We start from the raw sequence: 23891 nt of genomic DNA, 5'->3' as shown, positions 1-23891 counted from the left end.
CACCCAGAATTCCAGCAATTCCGCGGGATTCCCCAGGGATGAGGGACATTCCCTTTCCTCCCGCTGGGAAACCCCTCAGCTGCTGGAATGCTGCCGATTTCAGCGTTCCCGGGACGAGCAAAGGGAATTTTCCCAGAATAAGCAGGAGCGCATGCCACAGGCGGAGGCGTTAATTAACATCCAGCAATCCCAACACCTCCGCAAGGTGTGATGTTCCCGGGAACAGGTGTGAACACGGATCTGCACCTGGAGAGCTCCCGAAAAAGCCTTGGCAGGAGACGGGGGTGGCAGAATCCGCGCGGAATGAGGCTGGGAACACCCAGAGCTGACCCTTGGCTCCCGGTGCCGGCGTCTCCGGGGTTGCGCCGGATCCCGGATTTGTGTGATCGGTGCCAGGATGGGAACTGGGAAAACAACTTCTTTTCCCAGGGAAAACAACAGGGAAGTAGGAGAGGGAGGGAAAATCCTTGGAGGCTCCAATCTGGCTCCGCACAGCAGAGCTGGGTTGGGCTGGGCTCGGAGCATGGGAATTTGGGAATTGCAAATGGGGTTTGGTGGATCTGGGCTGTCAGACCAGGGCCAGGCCCCATTCCCCAGGGCTGAGTGGGATTTCTGGGATGGCCGGGAATGAAGGGCTGGAACGGAGGGGAGCCCACGGAGCTCTGTCTCCACTAATTAGAGTTTGGTGCTCAGGGTAATTAGCAGGAAGGGAATGAACTGGAGCTGGGATTGCCGGGAGCAGGGCCCTGGCATTGCTCCTGGCAGTATCCCTGGAGTATGGGAATTGCTCCGTGTAATATCCATGGAGTATGGAAAAAACCTAAATCCAGAGTTTTCTAGGATAACGAGTTCTTCCCATTGTTTGCAGTTCTGCAGGGAATGGGCAGGAAAATCCTGAACCAGGACTTTTCCAGGATAATGAGTTCTTCCCATTGTTGTGATGCTCCAGGAAATGGCCAGGAAAATTCTGAATCTGGAGTTTTCCAGGATAAAGAGTTTTCCTGGTTGATTCTCCAGGGAATGGGCAAAAAAACCTTAAACTAGGAGTTTTCCAGGATAACAAGTTCTTCCCATTGCTGTGATTCTCCAGGAAATGGCCAGGAAAATCCTAAACCTGGAGTTTTCCAGGATAAGGAGCTCTTCCCTGTGGCTCTGACGTGGACACTGCGTTCCCCCTCCTCCACCCCCAAACACTGGGAGCGCTGCAGCTGCTCCAGGGAATTTTCCCTCTTTCCAGAGCAATTTCCATTTGCTTGGAGAAAGGGAATCCATCGATCCATCCTCGGGACACGGAACCTGGATCAGATCCCAATTCCGGCCCTTTCCAACCGCTCCCTTCATCCTGCATCCATCACTTCCCCATGATTTGGGTCCTTTGGGCATCCAGACGGGAGGCTCTGGAGATTTTAATGGATTTTGGGAACAGCAAATGTTCATTTTAATGGATTTTGGGAGCTCCAGCGGGAGCTGCCGCTGGAACAGCTGAGTTTTGTCGGGAATGGGATATTTCCTGGGATTTATGAATAATGCAGGGAGCAGCGCCCGGAAATGTGTTCCTGTGCCCCTTTTCCCAAAATTCCTGGATGTGGAGACATCCACTGGGACAGAAACCAGGGGATGCTGCCCAATTATCCTCCTTTTTTGATTCCCAGTTGGGCTGCAAATTCCAATGGGGCTTCTCTTCCCAAAAAATTCCCCTGGGCATGGATAAAAGGCTGGAATTAGGGCTGATCCCTGGAGAGAGAGAATTCCTGATGGGCCTTTTCCTGGAATTCTCTGGAAGTCCCTCAGGATTGGAAGCAGCTCTTCCCAGCACTCCCAATGCTCAGGGAATGTGGGGATTCCCAGAGGATGATTCCAGCTCCCCGAAAATCCCGAGGCTGCAAATTCCCAATCCATGGGTGCGGCCTCCAACATTCCCAGCGCTTCCCACCCTAAAAGAATCCCTAAAATCCCTCTGGATTGGGATCCCTTCTCCATCCTGGTGCAGCTCCCAGGTTGCTCCTCAAGTCTAAAGAAAAGTCCAGAAAAATCCTTGGAAACTTCCCTGGAAACTTCCCAAGGCCGGAGATTTACAACTCCCGTCATTTTTCCCGCTTTTCTTTATCCCCCATCCGTGCCAGGGTGGAATTTCTTTCCCATAAAAGCCTCAGCCTGGGATAATAAATTGGAAGAGGTTTTTTAGTGATGGATTCTTTTTCCCCCTTTCCCACCTCTTTTTGCCATAAAAAAAAAAGTGGGAAAAGAGGAAATGGGGAATAACAGCGGAATTTTGGCCAAGTGCTGGGTGAGGATTTGGGGTTTTGTCCTCGGGAAATGTTGGATTTGAGGATTGAATCCCAAGATCTCCTTCTGCTGTTCCTGGCTTATTTTAAAAAATGGGAATTTTCACTCTCTGCTGGGAGCTGGTTTAGCCCCAAAATTCCCATTTTCCTCCATATTTTTCCACTGAAACTCCTGAAAAGCAGGGAAGATAAATCCAGAAGCACAGGGAATAGAGTCCTAAAAAAGCCATTTTCCATTCAAAAATGACAATTCCTAGCTGGAAAATGGAATAACGGGATGGAAAACGTGGATTTTGATTTCATCTCAGCAGGGGCATCATAAATCCATAAATTCCAAGCTGAAAGATTCTGGCATTCTACGGGCAAATATGGAAATCGTGATCAAATAAAAATAAAAATAAAAATAAAAATAAAAATAAAATTCTAATGTAAGTATTTAAATGCACCACATAAAATATTAAAATTAATATATTTACAGCATTTCATGGAGATTAAAATTCAAATCAATTTATTCAAATCTAAATAAATACCGAAATACAAAAAAAAATTATATTAAAACGCAAATAAACCTATTAAAATCTAAAGAAATACATTCAAATTTAAACAAATCGATCCGAATCGAAACCGACTTATTCAAATTCTCGGAATGAAAACCCTTTGAAATATTCCAAGAAGGGCCCAAAATGCCCAAATTTGGGACCCTGGGGTTGTTTCCCGCAGGTCACTGACGGCGGCACCATCAAGCAGAAGATCTTCACCTTCGATGCCATGTTTTCCACCAACTTTTCCCAGATGGAAAACTACCGGAAGCGGGAAGACCTCGTTTACCAATCCACCGTGCGGTGAGTCCTTTTTCCCTATTAATGCAAATTTTTAGGAATTTTTTTTCCCTATTTTTGACCCCATTGAAAGAATTCCAGCAGAACCCACCCCCATCCAAGGGGTGTTCCCATTTTCCTGATGATCCTCAAGGAAAAGGTGGGGAAAATGGGGATTTTTAGAGGTGGGAATGGGCAGAGGAATCCAAAGCTTGGGAAAATTGGGAAAACAGATCCATATTTATTTATAAAACAGGCCCAGAGCGTCTCCTTGCTTTTATTCCAAGTGGGAATCACTTCCAGAATTCCAGGTTTATTCCTGATTCCACACCTGCTCCATTCCCGCTGCTCTAAAACCGACACTGGAGCTTGGAAAAAAGGTCAGGAGAGGCTTCATCCAAGGGGAAAAAACTGGGATGAGATTTCCCTTCCTCCCGGTTTCTTTCCGGCCTCGTTTCCTCAGGAAATGAGAATTTCCTGATCGGATTTTCCCAGCTCGTTTTGCCTGGTGTGGGGGTAAGAAAAACTGGGATTTCCTCCAGTCACGGGAGGTTTTCCACCTGGAAATATCCGGAATGGCCTGGGAAGGGCCGGGCCTGGCGCATCCCCTGGGATGGGCTGGTGGGAAGTGGGAAATCCTTCCCAGCCCTGTGGAATTCCGGAATTCTCGCGGTGTTTTTTGCTGTTTTTCCCCGCTGTGTTTGGAGTTGGTTTTTGTCCTTAAGGAAAAGCGCGGCTGTGTGGGAATGATTGTGGATTTAGGGTGGGAAAAGGGTGGGAAAACAGGGCTGGGGAGGGAATATTATGGGATGGATCAGGAGGCTCCTCAGGCCCTGCTCAGGAGCGGCTTGGGAGAAGTTTGGGATGATCGGGGGGGTCAGGAGATGCTCAGGGATTACTCAGGGATTGCTCTGGGAATGTTCAGGGTGCCCAGGGGTTACTCACAGGATACTCAGGGGTTACTCAGAGGATATTCCAGGGATATTCAGGAGAAGTTTGGGATGTTCAGGTAGGTCGGGAGATACTCCAAGGTTACTCAGGAATGTCAGAGGATGCTCGGGATACTCGAGGGTTACTCATAGGATGCTCAGAGGGCGTCCTGGAGATATTCCAGGAATGCTCGAGGGATGCTCCAGGGACAATCCGGGGATGCTCTGGGGATGCTCCAGGGATTCTCCAGGGATACTCTAGGGACTCTGGGGATGCTCCGGAGTTGCTCCATCCCTGCGTTTGGTCTCCCTGGATCCACGGAGCTGCTCCTCGGACGTTGAACAAATTCCTGATTCTTGTGTGGAGAAGGTTTTGGCAGCTCCAGGCAGGAATTTCACATCCCTGACTCGGGGCTGTAAATCCAGCTGCAAATCCAGCACTTCCCTCGGGGTTTGGCCGTCACTTGCCTCCAGCTGGGAAAATCAGGGAATTAAACTGGATTAAAACATTCCCCGTGCCCACGGAAGGAATTCATGGGATGAGGAATCAAACATTCCCTGTGCATGGAATGAGGGACTGGGAGCATCCCTGGAGCAGGAACAAGGATCAAACATTCCCTGTGCATGGAATGAGGGACTGGGAGAAGCGGGAACAAGGATCAAACATTCCCTGTGGAGGGATTGAGGGATCAGGAGAGTCCCAAGATCAGGAACAAGGATCAAACATTCCCTGCTCATGGAATGGGGGATCAGGAGAATCCCTGGAGCAGGAACAAGGATCAAACATTCTCTGCTCATGGAATGGGGGATCAGGAGAATCCCAAGATGAGGAACAAGGATCAAACATTCCCTGCTCATGGAATGGGGGATCAGGAGAATCCCTGGAGCAGGAACAAGGATCAAACATTCCCTGTGGACAGAACAGGGTTCACAAGCATCCCTGGAGAAGGAGAACAGGGAATCACCCATTCCCTGCTCACGGAATATTTCCTGGACCTGGCGAGGAAAAGCTCTCACTTTCCTGGTTCCAGGGCTCTGGTTTCCTCCCTTTCTCCACATGTTGTAGAAGGAATGGAATTTGGGAGCAGAAAATTCCCCCGCCCCAGCACCAGGCACTTGAAAGCCTCGGGAACGGCCGGGAAATCGGGCGTGGAGCCGGGAGATGTGGGCAGGAAAAGGGTTTTCATGGCATGGCCTTTTTTTTCCAAGGAAAACAGGAACCTGCCTGAGGAGATCATTCCCAGAGTTGCTTTTCCCAGTCATTGGCTTTTTTTGGGAAGGTCTTGCCTGATTTTGGGCTCTCCCGAAGAATTGGGGAAGGGTTTGGGGATGGAGGAAGCATTTCCCAATCGAGGTGTTTGCTCCTGTTCATTCTCCCTTTCTTTTTGCATCTATTTTTTCTCTCTTTTTTTTGGGAATCTTTGCCGTGGTTCGGGTACAGCTGGAGCCATCCCAAGGAGCTTTATCCCAGGAGGAGCCGTCCTTATCAGCGTTATCTCAGTCTTTATCAGCATTATTCCAGTCCTTGGTCCTTATCAGCATTATCCTAGTTCTTGGTCCTTATCAGTGTTATCCTGAGTGGAGCCGGCCCTATCAGCGTTATCCCGGTCCTCATCAGCATTATCCCGGTCCTCATCAGCGTTATCCCGGTCCTTATCAGCATTATCCCGGTCCTTATCAGTGTTTTCCCGGGCGGAACCGTCCCGGGGGCATTATCCCGGGAGAAGCCGGCCACATCAGCGTTTTCCCGGTTTCTTATCAGCGTTTTCCCAGGCAGAACCATTCTTATCAGCTGTTCCCCGGGTGGAGCCAGCTTTATCAGCGTTTTCCCGCTCATGATCAGGGTTATCCCAGGTGGAACCGTCCCGGAGAAAGTTATCCCGGGAGAAGCTGGCCACATCTGCGTTTTCCTGGTTCCTTATCAGCCTTTTCCCGCTCCTTATCAGCGTTTTCCCGGCTTTATCAGCACGGCCCAGGGGCTCCGGCGCTGCTTCTTTCCATTCCGGCTCTGTGCTGTGAAGATCAAAGCTGGGAGAGTCCAATCCCTCCAATCCCGGTTTTTTTTTTCCTTTCCCTTGATTAAAATCCCACCCTCGTCCTACGGCGCCACTTTAGGAATTCCCAAATCCCTTTTTTCCTGTATTCCCGACTCAAGGACGTGCCAGAGAACGTTTGCCTTTCCAGGGCCGGTTGTTCCCTGTCTCCCATCCTTGGGAACACCGAATGGAGCCAGTCAGGCCTCAAAATCCGCACACAAATCCAAAGGAATCCTTCCAAAAGGGCTGGAGCGGGATCGGAGCCGCTCCAAAGTGCAGCTAACGGGAGATTCCTGATCCGTGTGTGGATAATCAGAGCTGGAACAGATGGCGGAGGCTCGGCTGGAAGCGTTGTATCCATGGAAAGGAGGGAATGTTCACTTCCAGGGGGATCCTTGGAGTAGGAAGGCAGCCAGGGGCTGGGAGAAGGGAAAAGCAGAGCTGGAATTCCCCCAGAAGAGAAAATTCCCCTGAGTGGGATTTTTAACCAGGGTGTTCCATGAGGGAATCGCTCCCATCCACATGGGATGGGTGAGGTGGGATGAGGCTGCTGGAGAGGAGGGATGGATCTCCTGGAAGAGGGAATGCTGCCAGCCGGAGAGGAGGGATGGTGCTGGGATGTTCTTCTCCACAACGGCGGGATGGCTGTGCCAGCTGGAAAGGTGGAACGTTGCTGGAAAAGTGGGATGAGGCTTCTGGATGGTGGGGTGGGATAATGGTCCTGACTGGAAAGGTGGGATGCTTCCAGCTGGAGGGGTGGGATAGCACTTCTGACTGGAAAGGTGGGATGTTTCCAGCTGGAAAAAATGGGATGATACTTCCGGCCAGTGAGGTGGGATAACGCTGCTGACTGGAAAGGCGGGATGCTTCCAGGCAGCTCACTGGGATGATGCCAACTGGAGAGGTGGGATAATGCTTCCAACCGGGAAGGCTGGATGGTTCCAGGTGGTGAGGTGGGATGATGCCAACTGGAAAGGTTGGATGCTTCCAGCTGGAGAGGCAGGATGCCACCATCCAGGGATAGGGATAATGCTGCCAGCTGGAAATGTGGGATGTTTCCGGCTGGAGAAGTTGGGATGATGCTTCCAGCCAGGGAGGTAGGAAGTCACAGACCAGCAAGGAGGGATGGGACCAGCTGGAGAGGTAGGATGATGCTGCCTGGAAATGTGGGATGCTCCCAGCTGGAGAGGTGGGATGGGATATTGGCTGGAAATGTGGGATGCTCCCAGCTGGAGAGGTGGGATGGGATATTGGCTGGAAATGTGGGATGCTCCCAGCTAGAGAGGTGGGATGGGATATTGGCTGGAAAGGCAGGACGCTCCCAGCTGGAGATGTGGGATGGTGCTGCCAGCTGGGAAGGTGGGGTGATGCCAACCGGCATTGTGGGATGGGATGGGATGGGATGGGATGGGATGGGATGGGATGGGATGGTGCCGGCTGGTGAGGCGGGATGGTGCTCCTGAATGGAAAAGTGGGATGCTGCCTGCCGGCCAGAAAAGTGGAATTCTGAGGACCAGAAAAGTGGGATGCTGAGGATCAACAAGGTGGGATGCCATGGACCAAGAAAGTGGGATTCTGAGGAGCAGAAAGGTGGGATGGTGAGGATAAGAAAGGTGGGACAGTGAGGACTGGAAAAGTGGGATTCTGGGGATCAGAACTGTGGGATGCTGGGGAGCAGAAAGGTGGGATACTGAGGAGCAGAAAGGTGGGATTCTGGGGAGCAGAATTGTGGGATGCTAAGGATCAGAAAAGTGGGATACAAAGGAGCAGAAAGGTGGGATTGTGAGGATTAGAAAGGTGGGACAGTGAGGACTGGAAAAGTGGGATTCTGGGGATCAGAACTGTGGGATACTGAGGAGCAGAAAGGTGGGATTCTGGGGAGCAGAAAGGTGGGATAGTGAGGACCAGGAAGGTGGGATGGTGAGGAGCAGGAAGGTGGGATGGTGAGGAGCAGGAAGGTGGGATGGTGAGGACCAGGAAGGTGGGATGTTGAGGAGCAGGAAGGTGGGATAGTGAGGAGCAGAAAGGCGGGATTCTGGGGAGCAGAAAGGCGGGATGGTGAGGAGCAGAAAGGTGGGATGGTGAGGAGCGGGCAGGTGGGATGCTGAGGAGCAGGAAGGTGGGATGTTGAGGAGCAGAAAGGCGGGATTCTGGGGAGCAGAAAGGTGGGATGGTGAGGAGCAGAAAGGCGGGATTCTGGGGAGCAGAAAGGTGGGATGCTGAGGAGCAGAAAGGTGGGATGTTGAGGAGCAGAAAGGCGGGATTCTGGGGAGCAGAAAGGTGGGATGGTGAGGAGCAGAAAGGTGGGATGTTGAGGAGCAGAAAGGCGGGATTCTGGGGAGCAGAAAGGTGGGATGTTGAGGAGCAGAAAGGTGGGATGTTGAGGAGCAGAAAGGCGGGATTCTGGGGAGCAGAAAGGTGGGATGGTGAGGAGCAGAAAGGTGGGATGCTGCTGGCCAGGGAGCCGGGCTGCTGCCCATCAGCCAAGTGACTGCTGTGCACCCTCCCAAGCATTCCCAGCCGCTGCAGCACGGATCCTTTGGCATGACTCCTCCTCTCCTGTTTTTCCCAAGTCTATCTAAAGCCTCCGGACAAAAGCTGGATGGATGAGGGCTCCGGATTCACTCGGAATATGGGATTTGCTGTGCTGGGGTGGCTTGGCAGGGCTGGAGTCAAGGTTTTCCATTGGCACTCCGGGGGGAAGGCGATGTCTGTGGTCATGGATTTGTGCTCCATCCACGTCTCCTTCCAATAACAATTCCTTCCCCTCGGAGGAGCTGTCAGTGCCGGGGAACTCCGGCTGCTAAAGCATTCCCAAGCTCCTCCCTCAGCCTTTGGAGTTATTAAGAGTTTATTGATCCCTGTCCAACGCCGCGCTATCCGGGTGCTGACCCATGAATCTCACGGGAAAACGGGATAGGGATGGAGTGGTGAGCTCTGTCCCTCCTCCGCAGCCTTCCCGAGGTCCGGATTTCGGACAACGGTCCCTACGAGTGCCACGTGGGGATCTACGACCGAGCCACGCGGGAGAAGGTGGTCCTGGCCTCCGGGAATGTGTTCCTGAATGTGATGGGTGAGCGCTGGGATCGGGATCGAGGGAAAACCACTGCGGGGTCTCAGGGTGAGGGAACAGCAGGGACTGGGATCGTTCTGCCATCCTCAGGGGTGGGGATGGGGACACGGATAGGGATGGGATGAGGACAGGGATGAGGATGGGAATGGGGATGGAGATGGGATGGGGGCAAGGACAGGGACATGGACAAGGACAGGAATAGGGATGGGAATGGAGATGGGGATGGGGATAGGATAAGGATAGGATGAGGACAAGGACAGGGATGGGAATGAGGGTGAGGATGGTGTGGGGAGAGGGATGAGGATGCCCATGGGGATGGGAACGGATATGAAGATGGGGATGGGGCATGGATAGGGACAGGGATTAGGACAGGGAATGGATGGGATGGGAACAAAGATGGGAATGGGAACAAGGATGAGGATGGACATGAAGATGAAGGACGAGGATGGGATGGGGTTGTTGAGGACTCTGTGCTGAGCTCCCGGCTCTGCCCCTGCAGCTCCCCCCACGTCCATCTCGGTGCTGGCCGCGGACACCCCAGCACCCTTCAGCCGCTACCAGGCGCAGAACTTCACCCTGGTGTGCGTGGTGTCCGGCGGGAAGCCCGCGCCACTGGTGAGATTCCGGCGGGATCATCCCTCCCACTGGCACATGGAATAACCCAACACCTCCTCTATAAAATCCACCAGATCCTCCTGCTCTTCCGTCAGGCCAAACCCGCTCCCCAAATCCCATCTTTCCATGGAGACCATGGGATTTGGGAGGGGGGAAAGGACCAAACCTTCAGGATTCAGGAGCAGGGAACCAACCAGACCTTTGGGATTTGGGAGCAGGGAACAAACCAAATCTTTGGTATTTGGGAGCACGGAATGAACCAAATCTTTGGGATTTGGGAGCAGAGAAAGGACCAAACTTTCAGGATTTGGGAGAGAATGAACCAAACCTTTGGGATATGGAAGTGGGGAAAGGACCAAACCTTTGGGATTTGGGAGAGAATGAACCAAACCTTTGGGACTGGGGAGAGAATGAACCAAACTTCCGGGATTTGGGAGAGAATGAACCAAACTTTTAGGATTTGGGAGCAGAGAAAAGACCAAACTTTCAGGATTTGGGAGAGAGAATGAACCAAACCTTCGGGATATGGAAGTGGGGAAAGGACCAAACCTTCAGGATTTGGGAGAGAATGAACCAAACCTTCGGGATTTGGGAGAGAATGAACCAAACCTTCGGGATTTGGGATTGAGGAAAGGACCGCGTGGTTCATCCAGAGGGATGCTGGGGACACCCCCGCCGCAGTCGCTGTCCCCTTTGTCCCCTCCAGGTGTACTTCAAGCGGGACGGGGAGCCCATCGAGGCCACCCCGCTGCCGGAGCCGCCGGCCGGCGCCAGCAGCTGGGCCCCCCGGAACCTCCTGCACCGCGACCTGGACGACACCAAGGTGCCGAAATCCCTGGCGGCCGAGGGCGAGCTGGGAATGGGAAACCCCTTTCCCACGGCGGATCCGCCGCGGGGGCTGGCGGCCGAGCGGGATTCGGTGACGGAAAGCATTCCCGAGACGGTGGTGAGCCGGGAATTCCCGCGCTGGGTGCACATGGCCGAGCCCATCTATTACTTCCGGCACACGCACGCGCCCGTCAGCGACGGCACCGTCGAGGCCCGGGCCACGCTCACGTGGACCCTGAACCCCCAAATCGACAACGAGGCCCTGTTCAGCTGCGAGGTCAAGCACCCGGCGCTCTCCATGCCCATGCAGTCCGAGGTCACGCTAGGTAAGCCAACGGATTTGGGGCTTCTCCTGGGTTTTAGGCACTTTTGTCCATTTTGGGGGATTTTTTTTTCCTTTTTTTTTTTTTTTTTTTTTTGGCTTTTCTCTTTTCGTTTTTTGGACTTGCTCTCCAGCTTTTGGCTTTTCTCTCAATGTTTTCACTTTTCTCTGCTTTTTTTTTGTTTGCTTGATTTTCTCTCCATTTTTTGGCCTCTTCCTCCCATTTGTTGCCTTTTCCACCCATTTCTGGCCTGGTTTTTTTTTTTTTTTTTTTTTTTTTGCCTTTTTCGCCATCTTTGGCCTGTTCTTTTCTTGTTTTTCCTTTTCATTTTTTTACTTTTTTTCTCAATTTTAGGTTTTTCTTCCCATTTTCTCCCCTATTTTTGACTTCTTTTTTACTTTTTTTTTCCATTTTTTCTTATTTTTTTATTTTTTTGGCCCTTCCCCCCCCATTTTTCTGAGCTTTTCCTCAGGATTTTTTGGTTCTGTTTGTTTTAATTCCACATGCTTTGCTTTCCTTTCACCGGTTTTCTCTCTTCTTTTCCCCTTTTCCTTTTCTTTTGGGGGTTTTCAGGGATCCCATGGGGCTGCATTGGGATAGCGGTGGTGGTGCCAAGGCTCCACAAAGCTGGGATGAGAGGAGAGAATCTGGCATGTCCATCAGGCAGGAGAAGGGATTTTCCAAGTTTTTCTGGCCCCCCAGCCATGGGCAGGGTTGAGGGTGAGGTTTGCTGGGATAAAAAGGATTTTTGGGGAATCTGTGTTGGGATGAGCAGGAAGAGGGTGTTGGAGCTGGGGATGGAGCTGTCCCCTCCATCCCAATCCCAGGAGATCCAAGGACATCCCATCACCCTTATTGGCTGCCACAAAGCTCATCCCAGTGGGAATTGCCGGGGAGGGAATTCCCGAGTTGGCTCCTGCCCATGGAGCTGTGACAGGCTGATGGGATTGAAGCCAGGGAATTTGGCTCCCCACACTCCCAGGCCCCTGGAAGAGCAGAAGCTCTCCCAGGTGACCGTGGGATCCACAGGTCCTTCACCATCTCTACCCCTCCCCTCTCCTGGCTCCTGCTGGAAGAAGCTGAGCTCTCCACGGGGTTTTCCAGCCTCAGGACACTCCTCTGGAAAGGCTCTCCCAGCCTCGAGCCAGGTGGAGCAGCCTGGGCTTTGCTCCAGGCCAAGTGGAGCACTTGGCTCCTCATCATCTCCTGGAGAGCTTCTCCTTGGCTTTCCGATGTCTTCGCATTAAATCTTTTCCCCAGCATCCCAAATGTACAGAAATCCTGCATTTCCCCACTTCACAGAGCTCTTCAGATTTACATCCAAGGTCAACACCTCATGGCTTTGCTGCTCTTGCCCAGGAGGTCCAAGACCTGGATCAGCAAATCTCAGCCCACTTTGTCCCCAGCCCCCAAATCCAGGGCTGTCCTCGTCCCTGGAGGTGTCCCTGAAGCTCCTTGGCTGCCCATCCACTCCCGATTTTTGGGCACCATCCCAGCAGATCCCGTTAACTCTTTCCCTACATCCACAGTATAAATACACACTATGGATATATCTAAAATATAGATTCCCCATAAAAGAGAAGATATTCCCAATAAAAGAGAAGATATTCCCAATAAAAGCTGCATTGAACCCAACCCCAGCCCCAAAGCTGCCTTTTGGTCCCAATCAGGGCGTGGTGGGATCACCTTCAGCACATCCTGCCTGCTCCTGCTCCAGAGGGCCACATCCCGCATGGAAGGAGCAGTCCATGGCCTCAGGGTGTCCAGGCAGAGCATCCTGGGGCAGGGATGGCCATTCCAAGGGCTTCCAGTGTCCTCCACCACAGCTCTCTGGTGCCTCTTTGTCCCTCTGTGTCCCACCGGGGTCGTGTCCAGGTCCATTTTGTCCCATCCATGACACAGCTTGGATGGACAATGGTGGCACACCCGAAGCACAGCCTCGCTGCTGCCCGTTTCCCCTTCTCCCTCCATGAAAGTCCAGGAAGCTCCTGGCATGTGCCATCCCACTTCTGGCCCAGCAGGGACATCCACACAGCCCCAGGCGGAAGCAGGGGCAGATCCTGTGTGGTGTCCCTCCATCCCAGCAGAGGAGCATCCCTAGCCTGGCATGGGAAAAGGCATTCCCGTTTTTTTCCGCGCTGTCCTTGGGATTTTGTGCCAGCCAGGCTTTGGGGTTGTCTCCTGTGCTAACGGCACCTGGGTGAGACCCACCAAGGCCACATTTTTGGGAATGTTCCTCTGAGGTGTCCATCTCTGTGGCTTCAAACCAACCTGATCCTTCTTGGCCATTTTTCCGAGCGGAGAAAGGCTGTGTTGGGAAATAACTCCTTCCCATCAATCCATCCCATCCCAGCCATCCATCAGCCTCACAGTTTTCCCATTTTCCCGCCCCGGGGGGTCCTTCCCTGCCCGTCCATCCGTCATTCCGGTGTCACTCAGCCCGGCCATCAATCACGGAGCTGTCACCCCCCGGGCTGCCACCCCTCACTGGGATCATCCATCAGAGCCTCGTTAACCCCTCCAAGGGCGGCCCCGGCACCGGGAATGTCGCGCGGCGCTGACGGCTCCTCCTGTCCCCTTCCCGTGCAGTTGCTCCCAAGGGTCCGAAGATCACGATGACCCCGACGAGGGCGCGCGTGGGGGACACCGTGCGGATCCTGGTGCAGGGCTTCCAGGTCAGCATTCCCACGGCTGCAGAGGCCGGCGGACAGCCTTGATCCAAGGATGTGGATATGGGCTTGGCTCGGTGGCCTTGGTGGCATCACGGTCCCTACGTTGGGATGGGTTGGCCAAAGTTGTGGCTGTTCCACCCTGGAAGTGCTAAGGACAGGTTGGGTGGGGCTTGGAGCAATCTGGGATAGTGGAAGGTGTCCCTGCCCATGGCACAGGGTGGGATAGGAGGAGCTTAAAGGTCCTTTCTAACCCAAACTCAAACCTAAACCCAGACCATATTCAAACCCAAACCCAAATCCTAACCCAAACTCAGACCCAGACTTAGACTCAGACCCAAGCCCAAACACAGACCTAAACTCAAGCTCAGACCCAAACTCAGACTCAAACCCAAACTCAAACCCCAAGTCAAACCCAGACCCAAACTCAGACTCATTCCCAGACTCAAACCCAGACCCAAACTCAGACCTAAACTCAAGCTCAAACCCACACTCAAACCCAAATCCAGACCCAGACCCAGACTCAAGCTCAGATTCAACCCCAACCCCAACCTCAACCCCAAGCCTAACTCAAGCCAGATATGATGATTTCATCTCCAGCTTTGCTCGTTGCCTCTCCCCTGTCCCTGCAGAACGAGGTGTTCCCAGAGCCGCTGTTCACGTGGACGCGGGTGGGCAGCCGGCTCCTGGACGGCAGCGCGGAGCACGACGGGAAGGAGCTGGTGCTGGAGCGGGTCCCGGCCGAGCTCAACGGCTCCATGTACCGCTGCACCGCCCAGAACCCGCTGGGCTCCACCGACACCCACACGCGCCTCATCGTCTTCGGTACGGCCGCACCGCGGCCCCGCCGTGCCCTCTGCGGGTCCTCGTGTGGCTCCTCCCCCCTAAAACTGTCTCTCTGCTCTTTGTTTCCCGTTAGAAAATCCGAATATTCCCAGAGGACCAGAAGACTCCAACGGTGAGTGGTGCTGGTGGCGCCGGGATTTCCATGGAGATGCCTGGGGAGGGAAGGGCTGTGAGGAGAGGGCCTGGCCTTGCCTTGGCCCCGACCCTGGGCCACCTCTCCTTGTCTCACTTCAAGCCCTTTCCCATCTCCTCTCCTCATCCCAGGCCTTTTCCCATCTCTCCTCGCCTCATCCCAGGCCCTTTCCCATCTCCTTGTTTCATTTTAGGCCCTTTCCCATCTCTCCTCACCTCATCCCAGGCCCTTTCCCATCTCTCCTTACCTTATTCCAGGCCCTTTCCCATCTCCTGGCCTCATTCCCAGCCCTCTCCCGTGTCCTCAGGAACATCCTCACACCAAAGACGCTCCCACCGCATTCCCCATCTCCACCTGACCCCACCCAACGCCCAGGCCAAGTTTTGTGGGGGGGAACCCCTCCTAACCAGTGGTGCCCCCGTCCTGCTCTGAACCCCAGTGTCGGGATGTGGCTCCGTGAACTCCTGGTCCCTTTTTCCTCCTCTCCAGGTTCACTTCCCGGCCACCGCGGCTTCAGATTCGTTTTGGCGCTCACCCTGACAGTGATCCTGGAGCTCACGTGAAGCTTCATCTCCTCTTCCTCCTCCTCCTTCTCCGCCTCCGTCCGGCTCCTCCCGGCATTCCTGCCTCCAGCCATCGGGTCTCCCGCTCTTTTTTTTTTCTATACTCTTGACAGTCTCGGTCTCTTTCCGTGTCTTGGCTTCCTCAGACGATTGAATTAAAGGGAAAAAGGAAAACCTCTTCTGGGAGAAGGTCGTAATTCATGTTTTACCTGTGATGGGATTCCCAGCTCCATCTCAGGGTTCTCAGCTCCATCTTGAGGTTCCCAGCCCCATCTCGGGATTCCCAGCTCCATGTTGAGGTTCCCAGCCCCATCTCAGGGTTCCCAGCTTCATTTTGAGGTTCCCAAATCCATCTTGGGTTCCCAGCTCCGTGTTGAGGTTCCCAGCCCCATCCCGGGATTCCCAGCTCCATGTTGAGGTTCCCAGCCCCATCTCAGGGTTCCCAGCTTCATTTTGAGGTTCCCAAATCCATCTTGGGTTCCCAGCTCCGTGTTGAGGTTCCCAGCCCCATCCCGGGATTCCCAGCTCCATGTTGAGGTTCCCAGCCCCATCTCAGGGTTCCCAGCTTCATTTTGAGGTTCCCAAATCCATCTTGGGGTTCCCAGCTCCGTGTTGAGGTTCCCAGCTCCGTGTTGAGGTTCCCAGCTCCATCTCGGGGTTCCCAGCTCCGTCTCGGGGTTCCCAGCTCCGTCTCGGGGGCTTTGCAAGGTCTTGGAAGGGGGAGCAGGAGGATTTGAGGATTCAAGGACCAAATTTTCCCTGGAAAAACCCAAGTGCAGCATTCCCAGGGCCCCGTGATGCTCCAGGCTTCGTCTCCCCAGGGTGAGGACCCGCACACGTCCCCAGCCCTCCCGAGGCTGCGGAGGCGGCACCGGGAGCCCGAAAGTCGTGGATCACTGGGTTCATCCGGTGGGATTTCGGCAGCGCTGGGAGCCAGGGCCCGTGCGTGCCACTCGTCCCGGGCTGGCTGAGGAATGACAAGTGACAGGCGGCTCCCGACCCCAAATGTCAGCGCTCACACTTGAGCGGGCAGCGTGTCCCGTCGGCGCCCGGCCCCTCGTGCCAGCTGTCCCCATGGAAACGGGCCGGATCCGGCCATTCCCGCGGTGCCCCATCCCGGGACGGCGGCAATCCCGCAGCACGACGGCTCCTGGCAAAATCCAGGTGGCTTTGCCCCGGTCCTGGAGGTTTTCCAGGCTGCTTTTCCTCCTTGTGGAGCACCCGGCTGTGGGTCGGGATGTCCCGTGGGGAAAGGATCCCAAGGAGGGGGTGCTCCCAAGCCTTTTCCTCTGGGAACCGGTAATCCTGGAGGATTATTCAGCAGCCGTGTGGTGCCTCATCTTCCCAAAGCCCCGCACGAGCGCTGAACATCATTATCACCGCGATGATTAATTATTATTAAGCAGATTCCAGCCCTTCCCCGCTCCTTTGGCAGCTTCGCTGCTTTCCCAGCCTCGGAGGAGTTGAACGAACCCACAGCAGCTCTGGAGCTCCTTCCCATACAAAATCCCAGAGTTTTACCCTTTGGACTGGGAGCCGTTGGATCGGGACTGGCTGGGATGTGTGGGAGGATCAGCAGCTCCGATTCCATCCCGAAGGAATGGCACCCAAGCATCCCAATCCCATCACATCTGTGCTTCCACTCCACGGATGAGAAGAAAATCTTCATTTTTTCAAAAGAAGTGTCGTTTCTTCAGGAATTCTCCCTGCCTCAGTTTCCCCCCATGCTCTGGAGAGCCCCTCCCATGGATCTTTCTGGCCTTCCTCATGGATCGGAGCTGCTCCAGGGGCCTCATCCCGCCCTAATTAAACAACCGCCAGCATAAAACAGCCATTAGGCCTCCCCGCTTGGAAAAACGAGCATTTCCAGCCGCCCGAAGCTCCATTTAAATGCAAATGTGGCGGGTTTAGCCCAGGACCGTGGAAATGAGGAGCATTCCCGTGGAAACGAGGAGCAATTCCAGTGGCGGGGTCACCACCGGCTCCGCTCGGTGCCACCCCAGGAGCGCCGGGATGTCCCCAGCCAGCGGCTGGGACGGGAACGCCGGGCTCGGTGGGCCTGCATCCCAAACCCACCCCGATTTGGGATGCTCTGGGAAAAAATCCCCGGGAAAAGGGATGGATCTCCTGGCGTGGATGGATCGACCAGAGGCTGGGACCTTCCGAGTACCAGCACAGACAGAGGAGCGAGGGGATTTGGGAATTTCTCCCCATTTTGGGGCAGAGCTGCTGCCTGTTTTCCTGAATTCCTGCCAAAACAAAGGGATTCCATCCCACAGCCCCACCAAAGGGAACCATCCACGCTGTGCTGGACCCACCTTCACCTCCCGCCCCCTCCCCATCCTCTCCCTCCAGGTGATCGCAGAGGACCCCAGTTTATCCCCCTTTCCCGATCCCGCTGTTGGAGGCGCCGGCAGTGAATAATGCAGGAGGAGGCTGGAGGGGAAAGGAGCGGCGCAGGTTGTTCCATTATTGATGAGAGCTGACAGATCCGCTCCTGACAACCTTCCGAGGAGATCTGATTAGCTCGGAAAAAAAAAAACCACCGAAACCGCAGCGCCTTCGCGAGGGGCTGACGGCAGCTGAAAGCCCCAAAGGAGCGGCGTGATCGACCTTCCCGAATTCCAGGGGACTTTGAAAAAGGTTCTAGCGGATTTGGAAGAGGTAATTACGCTCAATTAGAGTCACAAGCGCCGAGACGTCAGCGCTGCTTCTCCCGCTCCCCTCACACCGCAGGCAGGGATAAACGGGGATTTATCCAGCGGAATCCATGGATTCTTTGGGATAGCAGGAACCGGGGGTGCTCCGGCCCTGCAGGAAAGTCAGCGGGAGCTCCGCTCGGCGCCTCCCCCGCCTCCCCCCTCATTGCCGGCTGGGTTCACGGGGCTGCCGAGCCCATGAATAATTCATCCTCCTCCTCCCCGGCTCTCAAGCGCCGGGATCTTTGTCGATCCAGCCGCGGGATGAAAGCCCCGGCAGCAGCGGTGAAGGGCCCGGGAGGTCGCGGCTGCCAGACCCCTTCCCAATTAGCCGAGCCCTGGAACGCGTGCCCAGACTCCACACGCGGCCGTCCTCCCTCAGCTCCGGCACCGCCCGGCTTTCCAGGCAGGAGAAGTTCTCCTTTTCCCAAGGTTTTGGCCAAACCGAGCCCCTCAGGGATGGATTTTGGGGCTCTGACCCCGGCAGGACGGAGGAGAGAGGCTGGGTGGGCTTGGCTGGCGCTGGTTTGGACGCACGACACTGCCCGTGCTCCAAAACCCAGCTTTGAAGCGAAATATCTTAATTCCCCCAAGCTCTTCTATGCTGTGTTTCCCCACACGAGGGGGCAGCATCCCAAATATTCCCCTAAATATCCTAAATTCCTAAATATCCTAAATTAATCCTAAATAAAATATCCTCCACTGGTGGATCCGTGTTCCCAGCAGGGATGAGCACAGGGATCCCTGAGTGCCGAACCAGCCTGGGGAGGTCATTCCTGTGCTCCCTTTCCATCCTTTTCAGGGATACAAAAACATTTTCGGTGTTTAGGATGGGATCCTCCAGCTGAGAGCAGCCCTGGAAGGTCTGGGGACCCAGCCCCATCCTCCCCACCACAGGAATTTCAGCTTTCCCGGGAATTTCAGCATCCCAGCCTGGGCAGGGGGACACCTCAGCACTCAGGGATGGTGGAGAACCTGCCCCGAGGGGGTTCCGAGGCTCCTCCCCATCCCAAAATCTCGGGAAGCGGCTGGTGGGGATCGGCCGCTCCGTTGGGATGAGCTTTGGGAAGTTGAGGACACCGGGAATGAATTCCTGAGCTCCCACCTCCCACTGGAGACCCCTGGCAAGGCCCCCTCCCACCGCAGCCACCCACGGGCTGGGACACGTCACCCGCACGCCCCCACATCCCCTGGGTCCATCCCTGGGGAAAATCCCAGCGGACTGGGATGGAGCCAGCAGGGAGCGAATCCCTGAGTGAAAACAGGAGCTTCCACCCACCCCCGGTTTGGTTCTTTCTTCCCTCGCTTTTTTCCGCCTCTCTCGGGTGTTCCCGCGGGTCGGATCCCTTCGAGTTCCGCTCCCGTGGCCGCGGTGGAAGCGGCGCCATTCCCCAGGCTCCCGCCTTCCCCCCCACCGTGGTCCCAGCTTTGTTGTCGCGGGGACAAGAATTCCCCGAAATCTTTGGAATTCAGGCCAGGAGCAGATCCACCGCCAGCACCTTCCCAGGGGGAGAACGCAGCCCTGCCGTGCCTCAGTTTCCTCACGGTGACTCCGATCCGTGCGGCGTCCCTCAGGAATGACAACTCCCAACTCTTCCCATCCCGAATTTCTCCCTGCTTTTATTCCTTCCTTCACTCCTCTCCTCGTGCCCGCAGCTGAACTCGAGCCTCGATTTCCTGCCCACCTCCGGGATTTTCCCCCTTCCCGACACCCCCAGCTCCTTTTCCACCAGCTCCTCCTTCCACGGGGGCCTCCGAGAGACCCCGCAAGCTCCGGGGCTCTTTCCCGTCAGCCCTCGTTAGGCAGCGCGCGGCAAACGAGGGCCGCTGAATTAATTAATCACTGAATTAATTAATCAGTGAATCAGCCGCTGAATTCGTCGCCCGGCCGTGCCGCGGAGCAGCCGCTCGGCATCAGCCCAAAGGGCTCCCGGCTGCTGCTCCCTCCCTTTTCCGGGAGCACCGAGGGATGAGGAGCCTTCGCTGGGCACAAGAACTTTTTTCTTTTCCCCCTTTTTTCGTTGCATGGCCCTTTTTAAAGCACCACAGCGGAGAAGCCGCTCCCCGGGGATATTTTTCCTGCCTTTGTGCCCTTCCCCGAGCCTCTCGCTCCGTTTCCCGGGCCAACAGAGCCGGCCCTGGGCTGCACCTTTCCCTGGAGCCCAGCCCATCCCAAACATTCGCGGCTCCTCCGGAAGCCTCCAGCCAGCTCTGCCCGCTCAAAGTCACCTTGTCCCAGCCCGCCGCGCTCCGGCCTCTCCCGGCAAATCATTAATCGGCTCCTCGGCATTCCCGCATGGAAAAATGCCCCAGCGGGTGCCCTCGGCCTGGCACTCGGACATGCAGCTGCCCGGGAAGCTGCTCCTGTCGGCGGCCGCGCTGCTGCTCCTGTCCCTGGCCTTCAGGTTTTATAGGAACCGCTCGCCTCCCCCGGGAAAAATCCCGCCGGGAGAGCAGCGGGAAAACCGGGATGGGGATGGGGCTCTGAGGAGGAGGAGGAGGGATGGGGGGGACAAATCTGGGAACGGCCCCGGGATGCGGCACGCGGCTCTCCGGGGGGAGCAGAGCTTTCCAAGAAATGAGGAGGAGGAGGAGGAAGGAGAGGAGGTGGGTTTGGAGCTGGGGCTGATTCCCAGGGAAGCCCCGCTCGGTCCGGCCAGGATGGAAAGGGAGTTGGGAAGGAAACTGGGAAGGAAGTTGGGAATTAAATCAGAAAGCGAAGCTGGGAGTGATCCTGGGAGCAGGACGGGAGAGCTGGGAAGTGAGCTGGGAAAAGAGCCGGGAAGTCAGCCTGGAAGCAAGTCGGGAAACAGGCTGGGAATCAAGCTGGGAAATAATCCAGGAAGCGAACCAAGAAGTAAATTGATAACGAAGCCAGGAAATGAGTCGGGAAGTGAGCAGGCAAACGAGCTGGGAAATAAATTGGGAATTAAGTCAGGAATCGAGCTGGGAAGTGAGCAGGGGAGCGAACCAGAAAGCAAGCTGGGAAACAAGGCAGGAATTGAAGTGGGAAGTGAGCTGGGAATTCTGCTGGGAAGTGATCTTGGAAGCAAGGCAGGAGTCGAGGTGGGAAGTGAGCCGGGAATTTTGCTGGGAAGCGAGCTGGGCTCTCACGACCCCGGGGCCGTGGCCGGAGCCCGGAGCAGCCCCGCGGGGACGGACGCAGCTGCCCCGAGCTCCGGGCGTTCCCCAGGGATTGGCGATGCCCGGACAGAGGGGGATGGATGTGCCCAGAGCACGGAGCAGGATCCGGCTGGAGCCGGGAGGAGCAGCGCGGGGACAGTCCGGACCCTCAGCGTCACCTCCAGCCTGGGGCTGCTGCTGACGGCGAGCGAGGCGGGCTCGGACACCTCCCACTGCTTCTCCTCGGTGGCCAAGATCCAGGTGGAGGAGAACTTCATCCCAGAGCGCCGGGACAAGCACAGCCCGCCCAGGCCTGGCCTGCGGGGCAAAGTCTACGACTACTTCGTGCAGTCCACCTCCGAGTCGGTGTCCAGGCGGACGTCCCTGCCCTTCGTCCCTGCGGGGACATCCCAGCACTGCGGGGAGCGGGGCCAGTTCGAGCCGCAGAGCTCCGGAACCCGGCGGGACAATCCAGCTTTGGAAATTCCTGATCCCGACACCTCCTCAGCTCCACAGGAGGGCACGGAGAGCCCTCCAGAGCCACCTTCTCCCGGCTGGAAAGGCAGCACCCCGGGGATCGCCCCCCGGCTCCCGCCGCCCGGTGGAGTTCCATCTACGGCTCCTGAGCCGCGCCAGGTGTCACCTCCCGGCCAGGTGCACCTGGGGAACTGCGCCGAGGTTCTGCGCGAGGCCAAGGCGCGGCAGCTGCGGGCCCTGCGGGACGCGGCGCTCCAGGTGATGAGCGCCCACCTCCTGCAGGTGCTGCGCTCCCCGGCCATCTACGGCCGCCTCAACGCCGGCGAGCGGGAGCTGCTCCCGGCGCTCCGGAGCCGCGGGCGGCCGCGCCTCGTGGTGGCCGATGTCCCCCCGGCCGAGCCCGGCCACCGCCGCGGCCGCCTCTGCTACTACGACGAGGACGGGGACCGCTGGTGCCAGCTGTGCCAGCTGCCGGCCGAGGTGGCCGGGCGGGGCTGTGCCGTGTGCTCCATGTTCAATTACCTGTTCGTGGTCCCCGGCTGGGAGGGCGCGGGCCGGGCGCGGAGCCCCTCCCGCCGCGTGCTCTGCTACGACCCCCTGGGCGACAGCTGGCGCGACATCTGTCCCCTGCGCCAGGCGCGGCCGCACTGCCAGCTGCTGGCCCTGGACGGCCACCTCTACGCCATCGGGGGCGAGTGCTTGGCCACCGTGGAGCGCTACGACCCCCGGCGGGACCGCTGGGCCTTCGCCGCCGCCCTGCCCGGGGACACCTTCGCCGTGGCCCACGCGGCCGCCGCGTGCCACGGGGACATTTACGTCACCGGGGGCACCCTGCGCTCGCTGCTGCTGCGCTACGACGCCCGCGGGGACAGCTGGGCCACCAGCCCGGCCGTCGGCGACAAGGACAGGACGGCCGAGCTGGTGAGCGCCCACGGGTTCCTGTACCGCTTCCAGCTGCGGCGCGGCGCCGGCGGCACCGAGGTCGCCGTGTCGCGGTGCAGCGCCAGCGCCAGGCTGTGGTACCGCTGCGGCAGCCACCCCCTGCCCGAGCCGGCCGGGCTGCGCTGCGCCGCCCTGGGCGGCCTCGTCCACTGCCTCGGCCGCGGGTTCCATCTCCGCTTCCTGGCCGACCCCGTCTCGCCGCGCTTTGGGGCCAAGGAGCTGCGGCCCTTCCCGGCGCCCCACGGGAGCCTCCTGCCCGCGGTCCTGGCGCTGCCCGAGGGGGGCACGGAGCCACCGCGGCCCTGAGGGGTCCCCAGGGAGTGGTGGCAGCCGGAGAAGGAGCCCTCAGCCCGAGCTGTGCAATCCAAGCCCTCCATGGACCCGGCTTCTTCCCACTGCCCGGGATGCAGGAAGGGATCAAACCCTTGGATCCGGCCTCTTCCCACTCCCTGGATCAGGAAGGGATCAAACCCTTGGATCCGGCCTCTTCCCACTCCCTGGATCAGGAAGGGATCAAACCCTTGGATCCGGCCTCTTCCCACTCCCCAGGATCAGGAAGGGATCAAACCCTTGGATTCGACCCCTTCCCACTCCCCAGGATCAGGAAGGGATCAAACCCTTGGATTCGACCTCTTCCCACTCCCTGGATCAGGAAGGGATCAAACCCTTGGATCCGGCCTCTTCCCACTCCCCAGGATCAGGAAGGGATCAAACCCTTGGATCCGGCCTCTTCCCACTCCCTGGATCAGGAAGGGATCAAACCCTTGGATTCGACCCCTTCCCACTCCCTGGATCAGGAAGGGATCAAACCCTCGGACGCTGCCGGGATCGCAGCCCGGAGGCTCCCGGAAGAGCCGGGAGGAGCTGGGCGGACTCGTTTGCTCGGGGGAGTTTAAACAGGGCCGTGTTTGCTCGGGCAGCAGCAAATCCCGGATCTCCGCGGGCTCCAGCTGTCCGGGCGCCCTTCGGGACCTGACTTAGGACCTGATTTAGACCTGATTTAGGCTCCAGGCGGGGAACATTGACCCGGACACGGATGGGGAGTGGTTTAGGGTGGAGGTCGCCAAAGCTCCACCAGCATCGCTCGGACACTTCACCCCCTTTCAGGGACAGAGTTCGGGGCTGGCCTCGTTATCTCTTATCTCGTTATTTCACACCTGCTCCTCCTCCTCAGAGCGCACTTGTCTGTATTTAATCTCTGTGTAAAGCGGCGCCGGGGGTTTAGGCACAGCTGGGCCTAAATTAAAGCGAACATTCGGTGAAATGAACCCCGTGCCTCGTTTTAAGCCGAGCCTAATTGGAGGCAAGAGCGCGCTGCATGTTCGACATCGCTAATTAGGCACGGCCGGCGCTCCGGGGAGGCGAGCACGGGAGCAGCGCTCCCTCATCCCCTTTTCCCAGCTCAGACATTCCCTCATCCCCTTCTCCCAGTTTTTCCCAGCTCAGACATCCCCTCATCCCCTTCTTCCAGTTTTTCCCAGCTCAGACATCCCCTCATCCCCTTCTTCCAGTTTTTCCCAGCTCAGACATTC

The 23891-nt window shown here is 56.7% G+C and overlaps 2 protein-coding genes across 2 annotated transcripts in view; both read left to right on the top strand.

Moving 5' to 3' along the window:
• The window catches only part of IGSF21 (immunoglobin superfamily member 21), a 39552-nt gene extending 24256 nt beyond the window's left edge, over positions 1-15296 (top strand). The window contains exons 3-10 of the mRNA XM_053962866.1: positions 3006-3127; positions 9023-9141; positions 9641-9756; positions 10463-10910; positions 13497-13582; positions 14209-14401; positions 14496-14534; positions 15045-15296. Coding sequence (XP_053818841.1) covers positions 3006-3127; positions 9023-9141; positions 9641-9756; positions 10463-10910; positions 13497-13582; positions 14209-14401; positions 14496-14534; positions 15045-15118 — 1197 coding nt within the window. The 3' untranslated portion in view covers positions 15119-15296. The remainder of the gene's footprint in view (positions 1-3005; positions 3128-9022; positions 9142-9640; positions 9757-10462; positions 10911-13496; positions 13583-14208; positions 14402-14495; positions 14535-15044) is intronic.
• A 4825-nt stretch (positions 15297-20121) lies between these two features.
• Positions 20122-22665, top strand: KLHDC7A (kelch domain containing 7A). Its single transcript, XM_053963190.1, has one exon. It carries the CDS (start codon positions 20122-20124, stop codon positions 22663-22665), a length of 2544 nt encoding a protein of 847 aa, XP_053819165.1.
• The last annotated feature ends 1226 nt before the right edge of the window (positions 22666-23891 follow it).

The sequence above is a fragment of the Vidua chalybeata genome, chromosome 22 (assembly GCF_026979565.1).
Source record: "Vidua chalybeata isolate OUT-0048 chromosome 22, bVidCha1 merged haplotype, whole genome shotgun sequence".
NCBI lineage: Eukaryota > Metazoa > Chordata > Aves > Passeriformes > Viduidae > Vidua > Vidua chalybeata.
Note: the sequence above shows the minus strand (reverse complement) of the source record. Positions and strands in the feature narration are given on the sequence as shown.

Excerpts from the sequence above, each read along its gene's own strand:
- KLHDC7A (XM_053963190.1), top strand. The coding sequence starts at position 20,122 with ATGCCCCAGCGGGTGCCCTCGGCCTGGCACTCGGACATGCAGCTGCCC.